This window comes from Emiliania huxleyi (genome assembly GCF_000372725.1).
Source record: "Emiliania huxleyi CCMP1516 unplaced genomic scaffold EMIHUscaffold_36, whole genome shotgun sequence".
NCBI classification, from domain to species: domain Eukaryota; phylum Haptophyta; order Isochrysidales; family Noelaerhabdaceae; genus Emiliania; species Emiliania huxleyi.
Window position 1 is genome coordinate 698,290 of NW_005199274.1, and position 17,910 is coordinate 716,199.

Consider the following 17,910-nt stretch of genomic DNA (forward strand, 5'->3'; position numbering starts at 1 on the left):
GGGGGGGGGTGAAGGGGGGGGTGAGGGAGGTGAGGGGAGTGCAGGTGGTGGCTGCACAAGAGGGCGCCCCGGAAGTGTCTCGGAAGCGCCTCGAAGGTGTCTCGGAAGTGTCTCGCCTGGTGGCTGCACAAGACCACGCGCCGCCGCTGCTCGGCGGTGGTGTAGCTCTGCGTCTCGTGCACGCGCGTCTCGCGGACCGGGGAGAGCCGGCTCCTCACCGGCTGCCGCCTCCGCACCTCGCGCACCTGAGATGTGGGGAGGTATGGGGAGGTATGGGGGAGGGATGGGGAGAGATGGGGAGGTCTGGGGAGGTATGGAGATATGGGGAGATGTGGGGAGGGATGGGGAGATATGGGGAGGGATGGGGGAGGGATGGGGAGAGATGGGTAGAGGACGGGGAGGTCTGGGGAGGTCTGGGGAGGTCTGGGGAGGTCTGGGGAGGTCTGGGGAGGTCTGGGGAGGTCTGGGGAGGTCTGGGGAGGTCTGGGGAGGTCTGGGGAGGTCTGGGGAGGTCTGGGGAGGTCTGGGGAGGTCTGGGGAGGTCTGGGGAGGTCTGGGGAGGTCTGGGGAGGTCTGGGGAGGTCTGGGGAGGCCTGGGGGAGATGCGGGGAGATGTAGGGAGAGACCTCGCGCACCTCGCCGCGGCCAAACGGCGCCCACGGCTCGAACTGCACGTCGGCGCAGCCCTGCGCGCCGAAGAAGCGGGGGTAGGGGGTGGGTTTGGGTACCGTGGGGGGTAGGGGATGGGTTGGTGTACTGTGGGGGTAGGGGAGGGGTGCGGCACCTGCGCGCCGAAGAAGCGGGGGTAGGGGGTGGGTTTGGGTACCGTGGGGGGTAGGGGATGGGTTCGGGTACTGTGGGGGTAGGGGAGGGGTGCGGCACCTGCGCGCCGAAGAAGCGGGGGTAGAAGCCGCCGCCGGACGAGAAGAGGCGCTCGCCGGCGGCGGCGGCGCTGCACGGCAGGTGGGTGCGGAGCACCTGATGGGGAGATACGGGGAGATACGGGGAGATATGGGGAGAGATGGGGAGAGATGGGGAGAGATGGGGAGAGATGGGGAGAGATGGGGAGAGATGGGGAGAGATGGCGCTGCACGGCATGGACGCGGAGATTAGCCGAGATTCAAGAGAGAGCGGCGCGAGGTGTGTGTGTGCGTGTGTGTGTGTGTGTGTGTGTGTGTGTGTGTGTGTGTGTGTGTGTGTGTGTGTGTGTGTGTGTGTGTGTGTGGTCTGGGACGAGTCGATTGGGACCGCCCAGACCAGCCCAGCCCCCCAATCGGGCTGTCTGACGCACCTCATGCCGAAGGGGGGCATCGGACGAGGCGCCCTCGCCCGTGAACGGCGCCTAGTTGCCGAGCAGAGGCTGTGAGTACCGCCAGCCTCGGGGGCGGGGAAGACGGTACCGTGCCGTGTATCTCCCCGTATCTCGCCGCATCTCGAGGCGAAGAGGAGGATGCTTGCGGGCTGAGTACCGCCAGCCTCAGGGCGGGAAGACGGTCTGTGCCGTGTCTTCAGAGCACCGCGTGGAGGCGAGGGGGTGGCGAGTGCAGTGAGTGGCGATCTGCCTGCGTGGGTATGAGCTCACTACCTAGTGAGCTCGCACTAGAGGCCGTCACCGCATTCGACTTCTGACGGCCGTCGCTGTCTCCCCCTTCCCGACTGTCTGGGTGTATCTTGTGCGTCTTTGGCCCCGGCGCTGTGCTTTCGCGTGAGTGCCCCCTCTCTCGAGCGCTAGCTGGAAGAGGCGCAGGGGACTGTGTCCTCCGCTTCCAGGCGCGACGAGCCTCGGAGAGGACTGCGCATCTCCCCATATCTCCCCATATCTCCCCAGATCTCCCCAGATCTCCCCAGATCTCCCCATAGCTTCCAGGCGCGACGAGCCTCGGAGAGGACTGCGCATCTCCCCATATCTCCCCATATCTCCCCAGATCTCCCCAGATCTAGGCGCGACGAGCCTCGGAGAGGACTGCGCATCTCCCCAGATCTCCCCATATCTCCCCATATCTCCCCAGATCTCCCCAGATCTCCCCATAGCTTCCAGGCGCGACGAGCCTCGGAGAGGACTGCGCATCTCCCCATATCTCCCCATATCTCCCCAGATCTCCCCAGATCTAGGCGCGACGAGCCTCGGAGAGGACTGCGCTCGGAGCCCGCGCCAGAGGACGAGGCGGCGTCTCGCGCCTAATCTCGGGTCATCTCGGGTCATCTCGGGTCATCTCGCCGGAGGAAGAGGCGGCGAGGGCGGCACGCGCTCGAGATATGGGGAGAATTGGGGAGATATGGGGAGATATGGGGAGATATGGGGAGATGCGGACCTCGACGAGGGCGGCACGCGCTCGCTTGCTGCGGCGGGGGAAGGGACGGAGGAGGCGGCGGAGGCGGAGGCGGCAGAGGCGGCGGAGGTGGCGGAGGAGGAGGCGGAGGAGGAGGCGGAGGCGGAGGCGGAGGTGGAGGTGGCGGGTCGGGCGACGAGAGAGCGCGAGGAGGAGGACTTGAGCTTGAGCCTAGGTGGAGACATGGGGAGATATGGGGAGATGTGGGGAGATTTGGGGAGATCTGGGGAGATACGGCCTCCGCGCGAGTCCACGGGGAGAACATGGGGAGATGTGGGGAGATGTGGGGAGATGTGGGGAGATGTGGGGAGATGCGAGTCCACGGTGGAGGCGCTACCTCGGCCATCTAGAGGACCCTGAGCCAGCGGAGAAGGCCATTGACCTCGCCGGCAGCCTCCTGCCCCCTCGCCGCCTCCCCCGCCGCAGCCGCCTCCACCGCCTCCCGCGCCGCAGCAGCCTCCTGCCCCCTCAGAGCGGGCGCGCGAGGACGGCGAGGCGCGCCATCAGCCTCCGCGCCGTCGGCGGGCGCGGCCGCGCCGAGCGTTGCCCACGCGGCGTGCAGCGGCGAGATCGCGCCGCCGGGCGAGGCGAACAGCGCGGCTGGCGCGAGCAGCGCGGCTGGCGCGGGCAGCGCGGGCAGCGCGGCTGGCGCGGGCGGGACGGGCGAAGGCGGGGACGGAGAGCCGGGAGGGCTGGGGGGCAGCAGGGCGTGGGCGTAGTGCTGGATCCGCCGCAGCTCGGAGAGGATCTCGAACACGTGGTCTGCCATCGGCGGGCCGGACCGGGTCTCGCGAGGTCTCGCGCAAGCGTACAGAGGGGGCCTTTGGCGGAGGGCGGCGGCAGCGGCGGGGAGGCGCGAGTGCCGGTGTGGCGGCGTCGGCGGGCGTGCGAGCTTTGCGGCGGTCGCGACTGCGGCGCCGGTGCGAGGGGAGGGGGGCATGCGGCAGTGCAGCGCCGGGATCAGGCCAGGCTGTCGCGGAGCGTGTGCTGCGCAAACCTCTCGACGCAAAGAAGGACGCAAAGACGTGCCGGTCGGAGGCGGTGCAAATCTCGATGCTGGGATTGATGATGTCGGCGACCGACTTGCGGAACGAAACCACCTCGCGCAGCGGAAGGACCACCACCGTCTTGACGCCGAAAATATCAGACCGAAAGCAGACGTACTCTGATGAGATGTACATCCGCCCGTGGAGCATGATGCGGCGCTTGATCGCGCAGGAGAAGTCCTCGATGAAGACGCCAGGCGTTGCGAGCGCGAAGTGCTGCTGCATCGCCCGCGTTGCCATTGAAGAGTTGTTTGTGCCCCCACAGTAGCACTGGTTCGCACAAGGACGGTCGCACGGTCGCGGCGGATGGGCGACTGCCGTCAAAATAACCTTGAGTCGTCTGATGTGTATAGGTGTGTACAAGAAACTATTTCTCAACGCCTAGACGCCATTCCTTGAGGCTTGGTTATGTGAGTGGGGTGGACCCACAGATCATGCAGGAGCAATAGGGAAGAAATCCGCAGGTACGTTTTGGAGCTATGAAGGGTTAAAGTTGGAGTTCCGAGCAGCTCCTCGGGGCCGGTCGGGGAGGCACTCTCGGGGAGGCTTCTAGCGCGCCAATCACTCAGCTAGCAGCTCCTAGAAGGCCGAGGTGTAACTCATATGATTTCAGATATATATGAGTTACTTCACTTTGGCTTAAACCGGCTGTGCCCGAGCTTGACGGTGCGCCACGCTGCCACCACCGTTGCTCCGTTGGCCGCTCGGGCCTCACCTCACTCTCTCCGGCCCCTTCTCTTGGGTCTTTGTCACCTAGGTCCTCCCCTGTGCACAGCTCAGAAGATATCTTGGGTCCCTCTTCCTAGCCCCTTATACACACTTCTTAGCTTTAAGGAGCCGCATACACAAGACAGCCTGACTACGACAACAAAGTGGCCGTTTCACGGAGCACCGTGTTGCCTTCGGTGGCAGCGGTGGCAGGGTGGTGTGGCGCAATAACAACCTCGACCCGCGAGCCCTTGCTTGGCATGCTAGCAGGGGCATGTCCTGCTTGACCAGGAAGGCCAGTCTCTCCACCTCTAGAGCCTGGGGCGGCGAGATTCAGCGAGACTGCTGCGATTTCCCGGCTCGCGACCCGTCTGCTGTGCGAGCAAAGGCGCACTTCGGGCGCCGTGGGGGGCGCAAAAGCGCGTTTCACGCTGCACATCTGACTAGAGAGTTGTAGTCCCGGGTCCGCACTACAACCCCAGAGTCGGAGATTTGGTGTCAGTCGCTTGTCCGCGCCCTCCAGGGCGCGCGCCGCCGCGGCTGCCGAGGCGACAGCTGCGCATGAAGGCGTCGACCTGCAGCCTCTGGCTCTGCGCCTCCTCCTCCTTCTTCCTGGCGGCCGCCGCCGACCGCCGCTCTCGCTCTTGCCCGCCCGTGACCGGCTCGCCGACCAGCTCGACCACATCGTAATGCATGCTGTGACCGGCACAAGTTGACCGTAGTCAATGCACCGGTCACCTCGAAGCGCGAGGTGAGCGTGAAGTGCTTGGGCCTGCCATCGGTCGGTATCCACACCGCAACGTTCACGGAGCGCAACCGCGAGTAGGCGAGGATCTCGAGCGCGCCGCCCCAGCAAACACGGCCTCGGCACCGCTGCATTTGCAACGCGTAGTCCTTGACCGACAGTTGCTGGCCACATTCATGCTCGATCCACTTGGCGATGCGCAGCCCGTTGTGCACATAGTTGCCGTGCTCCTGCAGCCACTCGGCACATTGACGCCGAATGCTGGCGGGCGTCGCCGCTCCAAAGAGCCACCCAGCGTCTTGCTGCTCGCAGTACGCGAAGGAATTGAAGAGGCACGAACCGTCTGGGGTCTGGGCCACGAGAGTACCGCGCCGAACGACAGCCTCCACGTCTGGGGAGAGGTTGCGCCTTGGGCCTTGCAACTGCGCGTCCGGATGCTTCCCGCGAGGCTTCGGGAAGTGTGGGCAGTCTATGGTCCGATGACGTTCGCCGCACCTGTCGCAGCAGGCCATGAGGCGAGACTCTCGAGCACCTTGGCACTCGCGCGAGAGCTCGACTTTTGACACGCGTGAAGAAGAATTCTACCTGCGTCTCGACACTGGAGCGCCGGCCCGCGACACCATCACCCGACGAGCGCCGGCCGCTAGTGATAGCCGCGCCACGCACGCGACGCGGCGGCGTTTCCTCACGGTACGTGAGTGTTGGTGGCGCTGTCGGTGGCAGCGCCACCGCAGGCATGGCACGGTGCGCTTGCCGCCTGGACGCGACGCCACGGCCGTGCGCGCGATGACGAGCGCCTGCGGCGCATCGCCGCCACGATCACGGCACACCGTGAAGTGACACGCGACGTGGCGTTTCCTCACGGCACGTGAGTGTGCGGTGGTGGCGCTGTCGGTGGCAGCGCCACCGCAGGCATGGCACGGTGCGCTTGCCGCCTGGACGCGGCGCCACGGCCATGCGCGCGATGACGAGCGCCTGCGGCGCATCGCCGCCACGATCGTGACGCACCGTGGAGTGAGGTCGGGAGAGAGCAGGGAGTGTGTAGTGAGAGGCGCAATGGGCCCACCGAGAGGCGCCGCACCGCGTGCTTCAATGGGACGTCCACGAGCGAGGCAACGGCGAGCCAACGGCACCGTCCGCCGCAGAGCGCCAGCGCGGCGCGCCGAAGCAGCGAGGAGCCGCGCGCCGCCGCCCAGCGGCGCCTCGCAACAGTACACTCCGCACCGAGCAGTCGTCGAGGCTCTGCCGGGTGAAGTCACAGCCTGTTTGCATCGCCGACGCGTGGCTCAGACGCGTGCGGCGACGCTGCTGGGTCTCTCCGTGTGCCTGGGAGTGCGTGGACCGGCAGCTAAGGCTGTGGCGGATGGCTCGCCGGCGACTCGCTCGACGCTCGCAGCACTCGGCGGCGAGGAGGCGGCGCAGCCGAGTCGCGTCGCGAGCCACCGCTCGGGCCTGCTGGCAGCCTGCTGCGGACCCTGTGGCACCCGCCGGCCACGAGTGGAGCCGGGAGGAGGCCACGGGGGCGCTGCAAAGGCGGCGGCGGCGGCCATCCTGCGGCGTGTCGCGCCAGACGAGTGGGGGCTAAAGAATTTAAACCTCAATCTCTCTCACTTCCTGAGACGAGCGAGGGCAGCCTCCTTAAAGGCAATGGGGTCTAGATTCGGAGCGCTCGCCGAAGAGGAGTACGACAAAATAGCGCCCGTGATTGCATGCACGCTGCCCGCACTCACGGACCCCATACCCGAAAGAAAGAGAAGGGAGCTCGCGGGAGAGGTGACGAGTGAACTACAGGTAGTGGGGAAGGCAGCCTCGATCGCCATACTCACATGGATGCGAAACAACGACAAGACCAAGGCACGGGCAGAGGAACGAGAGAAGAATATAGGCTGGATAAAGCGCCTGTTCACGGCATGGAGGGTGAGCCACACCGAACGTACCGAACGTAGAGCCGAGCGGAGGGAAACGGGGGAAGACGACCCCGAGGAGGACGAACCAGTGGAAATACCGTTGTCAGCCGTCACGATGCACCCGAAGGGGACCCCAGCGCCGGCATCATCCGTGAAGGCACAAGTGTTCGAAGAGAGAGTGGACCTGAGCAATGATATGACTGGGTGGCAAATGATCGCAGTGGGCGTCAGAAGACTCGTCCTTGCGCGAGGAGAGCTCGATAGACTCGAGGGGCCAGGATATGCAGCGAGGAGGGCGGAGCTGCGCCGAAAGGCGAAAGAAGCCGCGAGAACAAGGGACCGGCAGGCGGCGGCGGCGTCGCAGAACGAGACAGAGGAGAGCGACACGACAGAGGAAGAAGCGACAAGGGAGAGCACGACGAGAAGGGGGCGACCACGAGGTGGCACGAAGGTCGCAGCGAGAATCGGAGAGAGACTGCGAAGAGAGATAGGAAGAGGCGGACGCCCAAGGGTGGGCGACGGCTAGTGCACCACACCCCTCTCCTTAAAATCCCTGTGTGGTGGCGGCGTGCCGTCCTCCCATCCCTCCCTTGGGTTGTCCGTTTTCTTTCTTTTCTTTAGCACACAGGCTCGACACAGGTGCGAACTGGCGCGTGCTAGTACTATCACCGGCACACCACCGGAGCCGCCTAAGCGACTCCGTTAAGAACGGCAATGCACTTAGCTCCGTGCACAATGCCGCTGTCCCCGCACGCTAGCTCGTTCACCGTCTGCCACGCCACGGCGGTGTGGAGAACGACAGACAAGCGCTGCATCTGCAGCCCGTGCCAGTTCTTGGTGGTCCATGTGACCTCATCGAGGTGCTGAGCGTGCGAAAGTTTGTTACTCAGCTGGTCCGCCGCCTGCCGAAGAATTTTGCGGACGCCGTCCCCGAAGCCGCCGAACGTCTCGAAGTCGAGCAAACGCAGGTCGCAATTCTTCTCCCGCGCGAACCGGTAGTCGCCCTTCACGTAGGGGGCCGTCACAGGTGCCCCCGCCTCCGCCTCCCCCTCACTCTCCCCCTCCTCCTCTTCCGCCGCCGCCGCCTCCGCCTCTGCATCCTCCGCCTCCCTCCCCCCCTCCCCCCCCCCCTCCGGCCGCGGCCATGCAGCATGCCCTAACACTAAGTCGAGCAGCGCCCGCTCGGTGTTGCCGAAGGCGACAAAAGCCCCCTTCCGCTGGGCGCGTCGGCACGGAGCAGTGCGGCGCCCTCGCCAAGGCCTCCCGGAGGTTGTGGGCACAGCCCGTCGAGAGCATCTCTGCCATCGATCGTCGCCACCTCCGCCGGGGCCCAGCGCCGTGTCCGGCAGACACGAGACGCGCACACGCGCCCCGCGCAGACGCGCCCATCTCTCCTCCCGGCCAGGTACGTCGTCCCGCACGAGGAGCAGATCGCCTTCCTCGGCGACGCGCGGCCACTCGAGGACTCGGAGGAGGACGAGGACGAGGATAGCGAGGATGACAGCGAGGAGGGCGAGGACCGAGGAGGGCGAGGAGGGCGAGGAGGGCGAGGAGGGCGAGGAGGAGGGCGAGGAGGGCGAGGAGGGCGAGGAGGAGGGGGAGGAGGGCGAGGAGCTGTGGTTCGACACGTGCCAATCCACTTGGGGATAAGGGACCGCTTCTCTGGTAGGACGGGAACGAGATGATAGTAGGGAGTAGAAGAAAGCAAAGAGGAGCCCTGCGCACGCACGACTCCGCACAGAGAGGTGGCGAGCTTGATCCGCCTCTCCTCGATGCGCCGCCTCTCATCTGCACCGCCGGACTGCATGCGGAGCATGTCCGTGAAGTCCTCGAGCCTTGTGTACGGGTCCGAGGCGGTGGACTGAAAGAGGACGGGGAGCGAGGAGCCCTTGAGCAGGCGAGGGATCTGGAGCGCGAGCATCGCCGGGTTGGCGGCCGCCGTCCCGAAGCTCTGCACAATAGCCCCTTGAAGAAGGCCGGCTATGATCCGCGCAGGGGCCGCCAGAGGAAGGCGGGCCGCCCTCGTAGCCGTCGGCCCCAGACAGAAAGAGAGCAGCGAGTACGAGAGCAGAGGCAGCTCCCCGTCCACCTCGAGCGCGTGAAGCGGGAGGTGCGTGAGGAAGAGCAGGTCTGGCGGTCCGGGCATAGCAGGGACTGCTGCCCCACAGCCGGGCCTCCTCGACCCCGGCCTCGGCCTCTCCCCGCGGCCACCGCTGGGACGGCGGGCGCGTCAATGTCCTCACCAAGAAAAATGTCTGTGTGCGCGATCCTCCAGACACCCGGGTTGGCCATCACCAGGTCGGCGAGCCGCTGGTGCAGCACGCCGATCTTCTCCATGGAGGTGGCGAAGAGGTTTGCAGCATCCAGAGCGGTCAAGAGCCGCGACCAGAATGCTCCGTTGAAAAACACATTGAGAACGTGATTCCCATCGAGGAGGGTGCCTGTCTGCTGGTCCCCGCTGAACTGGCACCTCGGCAGGAAGGCGCCCTTGGCGTCGCTCTGCCCCAGGGTGTAGCTGGCCACTGCTGCTGCACCGTTGTACACGGTAGCCCAATTCAAGAAAGACGTGTGGTCCCTTACGTGCTGAGCACCTGGAGCGAGAACGAGCATTGCGTCGCTGTTGATCTCTGAACCTCGTCAACGACGACGGCGATGGGAGCCAGCGCAGCTGGCGGAGCCTGCTGCTGCGCCATCTCCACTTGTCCTCTCCTCTCCTCCCACCTCACAGAAAACTGCGGCCGCCAGCGACTGAGCGTCTCGCTGGCGGACGGGGAGAGGAACACAAAGGGACGTCCGGACGTCCATCCACTGGGATGAGAATACTGGAGATCTGAGGTCGAATCTGCCGATTCCACAGCCGCCCACAGGAGCGCCGCCTCAACACGGGGTCTCGGCTCTATCGAGCCATGCTAGCTCCAGCCGCAGCCCCACCCGGCCGCCCGAGGGTGTTCCCGCAGGCAGAGAAGACCAATCCTGGGGGAAGTAACCGTATTGTCCACAATTCCATGATCATATGTCGCGCTGGGGCGCGCGCGCAGGGGCGCAGCACGGTCCGGCGCATCCGATTGAATGGCGATTGTGTGGCACTCATTCTCTCCGTCTGCTACACGACACATAGAGCCCTACGAAATATACGACATTTTTCGACATAGGGCCAAAGCGCAAAGCCGACAGACGTTGGGCGATTAAGTGTTATGTTGGGCGCCGCCCGAGAGCAAACTCGCGGCGCGGGCGGCGCCCCTCATCGCTCTCTCACGGCCTCACTCCGCTGAGCTCTCCCACTACGAGGCAAGCGAAGACGCAAGCTTGAGCGCGCGCCAGAACGCCGGCCCCGGCGGCCGTGAGCGTGACGGCCACGGCAGCGGCGACCTCGAGCGACGAGATTGGCTCGACCACCTGGTCGAGCGACGAAGCGAAAGTGGGCGACGGGGTGGGGAGGAGTGGGGACACGTGAGATATATAACATGGGACGGCGGGAGAGCTCACCTCGCCGTCGATGTAGTGCATCGCCTTTGGATTCGCGGCCGCCACGACGAGGCGGGCGAGGGAGGGGCAGACCGCCTCGACGAGCGGGACGAGGTACTTGTTGCGCGCGACGACGGCCCCGCTGTTGTACGAGGTCGCGACGCCGTCGACGACCGGCCAGCCCCCGTGCTTGGTGAGCGGGCTGTGAAGCCCTTCGGCCTCGACCGAGGCGATCCCGAGGACGGGCGCCTGGGAGGGGGGGGGGGGGAGATTTAGCATCAACAGAGCAGGGGTGTGATATGCTGGGCTATTGGCGCGCGCCTGCACGAGCGTGCCCGCGGCCGGCGACGCGATCCAGACCGTCTCTCCGACGGCAACCTCGGACGCCTGCTTGAGCGCCTTTGCCGGGCCGGCGGGCAGCTTGTGCGTCGGGGTGAGCGTGACCGTCGCCGTTGCGGTCGTCAGCGAGAGGAAGGCCGCCTTGGCGGACGGGTCGGCCAGCGAGAAGGAGGAGACGACGTCGAAGCCGAGGGTGCCTGGTAGAAAAGAAGCGACAGTGAAACCAGTGAAACCCCTCTCACCCGGCATCGAAAGCGAGGGTGCCGTCGGCCGCCGCAGCGAGGATCGAGTCGCCGGCGGAGAGGGAGGAGAGGAGGGCGGTAACGCCGTCGGCGCGCTGCACCGTCGCCGAGCTCGGGAAGCACGGCGGGTCCGTGGACTGCGGCTCCACGTCAGGTGAAGGCGATGAGGGCGGCGGCGGCGTGGGCGGGGCGGAGGGCGGCGGCGGCGCGACCGCGCGCGGCTCGGTGTCCTCGCGTTCGTTGACGTTGGGGTCGACCTTGCTGACGGGCTGGTTCAGGATATTGCCGGCTTGGGTTGCAGACATCTCCGCGAACTCATAGTTCGCGTTGCGCACGGCGGAGAGTGTGTTGCCATCCTTGAACACGCTCGCCGTGCTCGAAGCAGTCGTTTGCGCAGTCTGGAGTGCCCGACGGGCTGCCGATTGCTCGACGGGGTGGAGCGTCACGGTGAGGTCGCACTCTGGCACGAAGCAAAGCTGCGCAGAGCGGAAGGAGGCCTCGAGTTCGGTGACGTCGATGCCGTTCACTTCGGCGGAGATCGTGACAACGATGGTGAACTTGATCACGGACACTTCCTCCACGACAATGCCCTCGGGGAGGGGTGAAAAGGGCGGCTGCGAGGGCGGCGGCGGCGACGGCGAGGCGGAGGGAGGCGGCGGCAATGGCGAGGCGGAGGGAGGCGGCGGGGAGGGCGAGGCGGAGGGAGGCGGCGGGGAGGGCGAGCCGGAGTGAGGCGGCGGCGAGGGCGAGGCCAATGGCAGCGGTGGGGAGGGCGAGGCGGAGGGTGGCGGCGGTGACGGCGGCACGGACGGTGGCGGCGGCGACGGCGAGGCGGACGGCGGCGGCGGCGACGGCGAGGCGGACGGCGGCGGCGGCGACGGCGACGCGGACGGCGGCGGCGGCGACGGCGAGGCGAAGGGAGGCGGCGGCGACGGCGAGGCGGACGGCGGCGGCGGCGACGGCGAGGCGGAGGGAGGCGGCGGCGAGGGCGAGGCGGAGGGAGGCGGCAGCGAGGGCGAGGCGGACGGCGGCGGCGGCGACGGCGACGCGGAGGGAGGCGGCGGCGAGGGCGAGGCGGAGGGAGGCGGCAGCGAGGGCGAGGCGGAGGGAGGCGGCGGGGACGGCGACGCGGAGGGAGGCAGCGGCGACGGCGAGGCGGAGGGAGGCGGCAGCGAGGGCGAGGCGGAGGGAGGCGGCGGCGACGGCGAGGCGGACGGAGGCGGCGGCGACGGCGAGGCGGACGGAGGCGGCGGCGACGGCGTGGTGGAGGGAGGCGGCGGCGACGGGGACGGCGGCATTGGGAGCAGCTGATCGGAAGAGGAGTTCGTGGCACGTCGGTAGCTGAAGCCACCGCCACCGCCGTCATTCGTCCACTCAAGCCACTCCACGTCAAGGTAGATGTCCTCCTCGATGAGGTGCAGCACCATCGTTTTGCCCGCGATGTCCCTCATGCGGTAGTCGGCCGCCGCCTTGAGGGTTTGAAACTTCAGGCCGGGCATGGCGTCCGTGGCGCCCTCCGCCCACTCCGTTCCTTGAGGGCTGGTCCCCTTCGCCTCAGTTTCGCCTGCCGCGACGTTGATCAGCGAGCCCTTGTCGTTTCGGGTAAGCACTACGTTGTGTGTGAGCGCATCCTGGTTTTCTTCGAGGTTGGAGTCTGCGTACGGCGCCTTGCGGAAAGTCATGGCCGGCCCTCTCCAAACCATGGCGTACAGCGGCGGCGGCGGCGGCGTGGGCGGCGGCGGCGACGGCGACACGGACGGCGGCGGCGGCGGCGGCGGCGCGGACGGAGGCGGCGGCGACGGCGATGCCGACTGAGGCGGTGGCGACGGCGACGCGGAAGGAGGTGGCGTGGAGGGCGAGGCGGAGGGAGGCGGCGGGGTGGGCGAGGCGGACGGCGGCGGCGGCGACGGCGATGCCGACTGAGGCGGTGGCGACGGCGAGGCGGACGGAGGAGGCGGCGGCGGCGATGCGGAGGGAGGCGGCGGCGGCGGCGAGGCGGACGGCGGCTGCGGCGACGGCGACGCGGAGGGAGGCGGCGGCGACGGCGAGGCGGAGGAAGGTGGCGGCGACGGCGAGGCGGAGGAAGGCGGCGGCGACGGCGAGGCGGAGGGAGGCGGCGGCGACGGCGAGGCGGACGGCGGCGGCGGCGACGGCGAGGCGGACGGCGGCGGCGGCGACGGCGAGGCTGAGGGCGGCGACGGCGAGGTTGGAGGTGGTGGGGGTGGTGGGGGTGGTGGTGAGGGCACGTCGCAGATGGCGACCGCGGGGTCCCCGTCGCAAGACCAGCCGTCACTTGTAGAGCCGTCAACGTACGTCGTGGTCGCGCTGCTCGGCAGCGCCGTGCTGCTGGCCGTGGCGTAGCTGATTGTCAGCTCGCCGGGGCAGCCTGGCACGGTGAGCCCGCCGACTCGCCCTACCCCATCGCGCCGCAATATCACACACAGCACGGCAGCCGTGCCGTCCGCCGCCACCGAGAGGTCTAGCCCAGCGGCCGACTCGTACATACGCGAGCGCGTACCATCCTCGGAAGCAAACATCTCGAGGTGGAACAGGACCCAGCCAAGCGCGACGGCACTACTACCACCCACGAGGCGGTCGACCGCGACCTGCAGCTGCGTGGAAGACGAGAGGAGGTACTGGTTGCCCACCTGGCTCGCGATGATCTCTTGGGGCGATGCTTTGAAGAAATCGTCCGGGCCGTCGGCGCGGCAATTGAGGCGCAGCCAGTCGTCCGTCACTGCGGCGGAGGCCTTGAGGCTGTCGAAGAGCGCGCGCATCCGCGTGTCGGCCTGGACGACGCGGTCGAATTGGTGCGCCACCTCGTGCCGGATCACCGTCATCGAGTGGTCGCCGAGGACGGAGGCGCCGGTGCACCCAAACGCCTCCTCGGTGTTATCGCCCACGTCCATCTTGAACACATTGTACCCGCGCTCGGTGAGGCCGCCGAGTAGCCCGTCGCTGCTGTGATCGTCGCCGCACCGAAAGCTGTCACGCACGGTCATCGTGGCAAACTGCGCCTCGTACAGCACGCCATCCACGCGGAGGTGGAGCGGCAAGCCATCATACATGCTCTCCGTGAGCCGCACAGTGTTGTCGTCCATCCAGTTGCCGTCGGCGAGGTACACGTGGTGCGCCTCAAAGAGGGCGGCGCGCGGCGCAGAGTCGATGAGCGCGCGGCTCGCGTTCCCATCCATGAGCAGCAGCAGCCCGCGCAGCCAGTGGAAGAGGATCGCGCCGTCGTTGCACGCGGTTGCCTGCTCGTTGCACGCGCCCGACGCGAACCTCGAGAGCACTGCGGCCGAAGCGCTCATGGAAGTGTCAAGCGCCGAGGCGAACGTAGGGTCGCTTGCGAGGTATGCGTCGCGCGCAGGGATGAGCCCCTGCAGCGCCGTGGCCGCGGCGAAGTTCGCCTCGGCGTCCGTGGGCCCGTCGCAGAAGGCTTGCGCCTAACGAATGGTTTGTGAATGACTAGCCAGGCTGAATTAGGAGAGAGCTTACCGTCGCGCAGAAGGCTCGCGCGCCGTGCCGATGGCGGAAAGCAGCCGCGTGCCCGGCAGCACGCAGGTGACGGACGGATCTGAGCAGAGCAGCACGTTGTACAGCGTCCACAGCGAGTGCTCCTTCGGCGGGTCGGGCTCCGTGCAACAGCGGCAGCCCCAGGAGGTGTACACCGAGGAGAACATGAACGTCGTGCAGCTGGCTGCTCCCGCGTTGAGCGAGCAGAGCTCAGCACTGGCGTACTCTCCCAGGTTCTTCCACTGGCTGGCACATTCGGCGTTCTCTTGCCTCACCTCGTAGGTGTACGTCTCGGGCTGCGGTGGCGAGGGTGGCGGCGCGATGTTGGGGGAGGCGGAGGCTGAGGGCGGCGGCGGAGGCGGCGAGGCGGGCGGCGGCGAGGGCGTTGCGGAGGGAGGCAGTGAGGGCGACGCAGACGGCGGCGGCGGCGGCGGCGAGGGCGAGGCGGACGGCGGCGGCGGAGACGGCGAGGCGGAGGGAGGCGGCGGCGACGGCGAGGCGGAGGGAGGCGGCGGCGACGGCGAAGCGGAGGGAGGCAGCGGCGACGGCGAGGCGGACGGCGGCGGCGGGGAGGGCGAGGCGGAGGGAGGCGGCGGCGACGGCGAGGCGGACGGCGGCGGCGGCGACGGCGAAGCGGAGGGAGGCGGCGGCGACGGCGAGGCGGAGGGCGGCGGCAGCGAGGGCGAGGCGGAGGGAGGCGGCGGCGACGGCGAGGCGGAGGGAGGCGGCGGGGAGGGCGAAGCGGAGGGAGGCGGCGGCGACGGTGATGCTGAGGGAGGCGGCGGGGAGGGCGAGGCCGACGGCGGTGGCGGGGACGGCGAGGCGGAGGGAGGCGGCAGCGAGGGCGAGGCGGAGGGAGGCGGCGGCGACGGCGAGGCGGAGGGAGGCGGCGGGGACGGTGAGGCGGAGGGAGGCGGCGGCGACGGCAACGCAGACGGCGGCGGCGGCGGCGGCGATGCGGAGGGAGGCGGTGGGGACGGCGAGATGGACGGCGGCGGCGGGGAAGGCGAGGCGGAGGGAGGCGGCGGCAATGGCGAGGCGGAGGGTGGCGGCGGCGTGGGCGAGGCGGAGGGAGGCGGCAGCGAGGGCGAGGCGGAGGGAGGCGGCGGCGACGGCGAGGCGGAGGGAGGCGGCGGCGAGGGCGAGGCGGAGGGCGGCGGCGGTGACGGCGGCACGGACGGTGCCGACGGCGGCGGCGAGGCCGACGGCGGCGGTGGCGAGGGCGACGCAGAAGGAGGCGGCGGCGATGGCGAGGCGGAGGGCGGCGGAGGCGTGGGCGAGGCGGAGGGAGGCGGCGGCGACGGCGAGGCGGACGGAGGCGGCGGCGACGGCGAGGCGGACGGAGGAGGCGGCGACGGTGAGGCGGACGGAGGCGGCGGCGACGGCGACGCCGAGGGAGGCGGCGGCGACGGCGACGGCGACGGCGACGGCGACGGCGACGGCGACGGGAAGGACCTCAGGAAGGCGAGGACATCGTTGAACGTGGGATCGGAGGTGAGCGGCGGATGATGGCCAGCGGTGCTGCTCTCGACGATCAGCGGCGAGGTGAACTTAGCCGCCAATCCACGTGACATGGTATCTCCGATGATGCCGTCTTGGAGGCCGATGAAGTGCAGCGACGGGATGCCACCGAACGGGCTCTGGGCATCAATGCGGCCGATCAGCCCGAGGTGCGTCTCCGGAAGGTAGCCGCAGAACATCGCGGCGAGATGGAAGGTGTTGACCGGGGTCAGAGCCAGGTAGACGGGTAGGAAGGCGGCGCCCTGTGAGTAGCCCATGATGCCGTGGAAGGGGCCCTGCGTGGCGACGATCTGGTTGAGGTGGGCGACGGCGGCCTGCGCCCAGTCGGGGTCGGTGGTCGGGTTGTCCTTGCCCGGTGGGTCCATCATCCAGAGGCCGCCCTCGCCCGGCGGGTCGGGCGCCGTCGGAAAGACGAACTCGAATTCGTTGCTCAGTGTGTTACGCATGGCCGTAATCTCGCCCGCAAAGTCAGCGCCATCGCCACCGCCGCCGTGGAGGCAGAGGATCTTGGGGAGCACGCCGGTGGTCGGTGGAGGCGGAGGATACGTGATGCCGGTGGTTGGCAGAGACGGAGATGGGATGCTCGGGGGCGGCGCATCAACGCCACCACCACCGCACAACGTGCATCCGAAGCAGTCGCAGCCGAACTCCTCGAGCTCGGCGCAGATCTTGGTCGGTTCAGCGGAAATCTGCGAGGACGGGCGCGCGGTACGCATGTAAGTGGACCGTGTTGTGGTGGCTCTGCGCCGGCGGGCGCGTACGGCGTGGGAGAGGCGCTGAGCAGCTCTGCGCCGGCGGGCGCGCACGGCGTGGGAGAAGCGCTTACCCAGTCGTCGCAGGTCTGGCCGAAGCAGGTCGCAGGGCACGATGGTACTGATCCATGTGGTGGTGGTGAAAGCGATGGCGGTGGCGGCGAAGGCGGTGGCGGCGAAGGCGGTGGCGGCAGTGGTGACGGCAGGGAAGGCGATGGTGGCATGGGAGGCTCTTGTGGCGGCAGCGCTGGCGGCGCTGGCGAAGGCGCCTCGGGCAAGACAGGCGGCGGCGACGGCGGCGGAGGGCAGACCTCGCCGCCGGAGCCGCAGTAGCGGCGCTTGCCAGAGCCGCCCGCCGGCTTCGTGAGCTGATAGGTGTACGTCGTGCCGCCGCCGTTGCCGTAATCGCACGCGCACACGTTGGCATCGACGAAGAAGTCGCACCCTGACGAGTCGCCACAGTTGAAGCACACTTGTGCGGCTGCCGGCGCGTCGCCTGCCGCCGGGTGCGGGGTGGCGAGGAAGCCGGTGCAGCCGGTGGTGCCGCAGCTGGCACCGCCCGTGCTACCACCCTGCACAAAGCACGTCGCCATCTGCGTCGCGCCATCGTCGCCGCCGAAGCGGTACCAGCCGGCGCTGTCGAGGTCAGGCGCGCGCTCAATCGGTGAGCAGCCAAAGTAGTCGCAATTGCACGCCGTGTTCGAGTTGCTCATATGCCGATTGTCATCGAGCAGGACAGTCTCGCCGAGCGCCGGGCACTCAGCGTGGCACGAGAGCGCCGCCTCTGTCGCCTGCTGGCCGCCGCCTCCCTTCTGGCGGCTAGAGACGACCGCACCATCATCCGAGCCAGGGGCGTAGCCAGCGATGGCTCGAGCGACAGCCGTGAGCTTGGCCAGCAGAAGCAGGCACGTGATCGCCATCGGTGATCGCCATCGGTCTGGGGCTGTGGGACCGCCGATCATGTGGCAAACCCCGCAAAGTGACCCGTTTTTACCCACCCACGCCCGTGCGCGCGTATCTTAGCTAAGGTACGCGGCCACACGCGCGGGCGCGCACGGCAACCGGGACTTACACGCGCGATACGAGGGACTGCGTATCCTCGCCTGCCTCGGGGGAGAATAGCCGCCCTCACCCGCTGGCGTTCATCGAGCTCGGCGGGGCCTGATACGTGTCATTCTGTGCCGGCGCGTATCTTAGCCAAGATACGCGGCCACACGTGCAGACGCGTATAGCGGTACTCGCGCCCACACGTGCAGCCGCCTATCTTGGCCAACATAGGCGGCTGCACTCGCAGACGCGTACCGCGTGACATACACGCCCATGCATGGGGGCCGATGTT

At 68.3% G+C, this 17,910-nt stretch overlaps 2 protein-coding genes across 2 annotated transcripts in view; both read right to left on the minus strand.

Moving 5' to 3' along the window:
- EMIHUDRAFT_208903 (hypothetical protein) overlaps window positions 1-3,616 on the minus strand; it is a gene marked incomplete at both ends in the record, with an annotated part of 5,695 nt that extends 2,079 nt beyond the window's left edge. The window contains one exon of the mRNA XM_005772458.1: window positions 3,328-3,616. Coding sequence (XP_005772515.1) covers window positions 3,328-3,616 — 289 coding nt within the window. The remainder of the gene's footprint in view (window positions 1-3,327) is intronic.
- Window positions 3,617-4,417: 801 nt separating this feature from the next.
- Window positions 4,418-6,395, minus strand: EMIHUDRAFT_451084 (hypothetical protein; the record flags this gene model as incomplete). The annotated part of the gene is made up of 7 exons (XM_005772459.1): window positions 6,202-6,395; window positions 5,896-6,091; window positions 5,737-5,804; window positions 5,415-5,586; window positions 4,823-5,278; window positions 4,660-4,746; window positions 4,418-4,477 (listed from the first exon to the last, which is right to left on the minus strand). Exons 3-7 carry the CDS (start codon window positions 5,784-5,786, stop codon window positions 4,418-4,420), a joined length of 825 nt encoding a protein of 274 aa, XP_005772516.1. The 5' UTR covers window positions 5,787-5,804; window positions 5,896-6,091; window positions 6,202-6,395.
- Window positions 6,396-17,910: the final 11,515 nt, after the last annotated feature.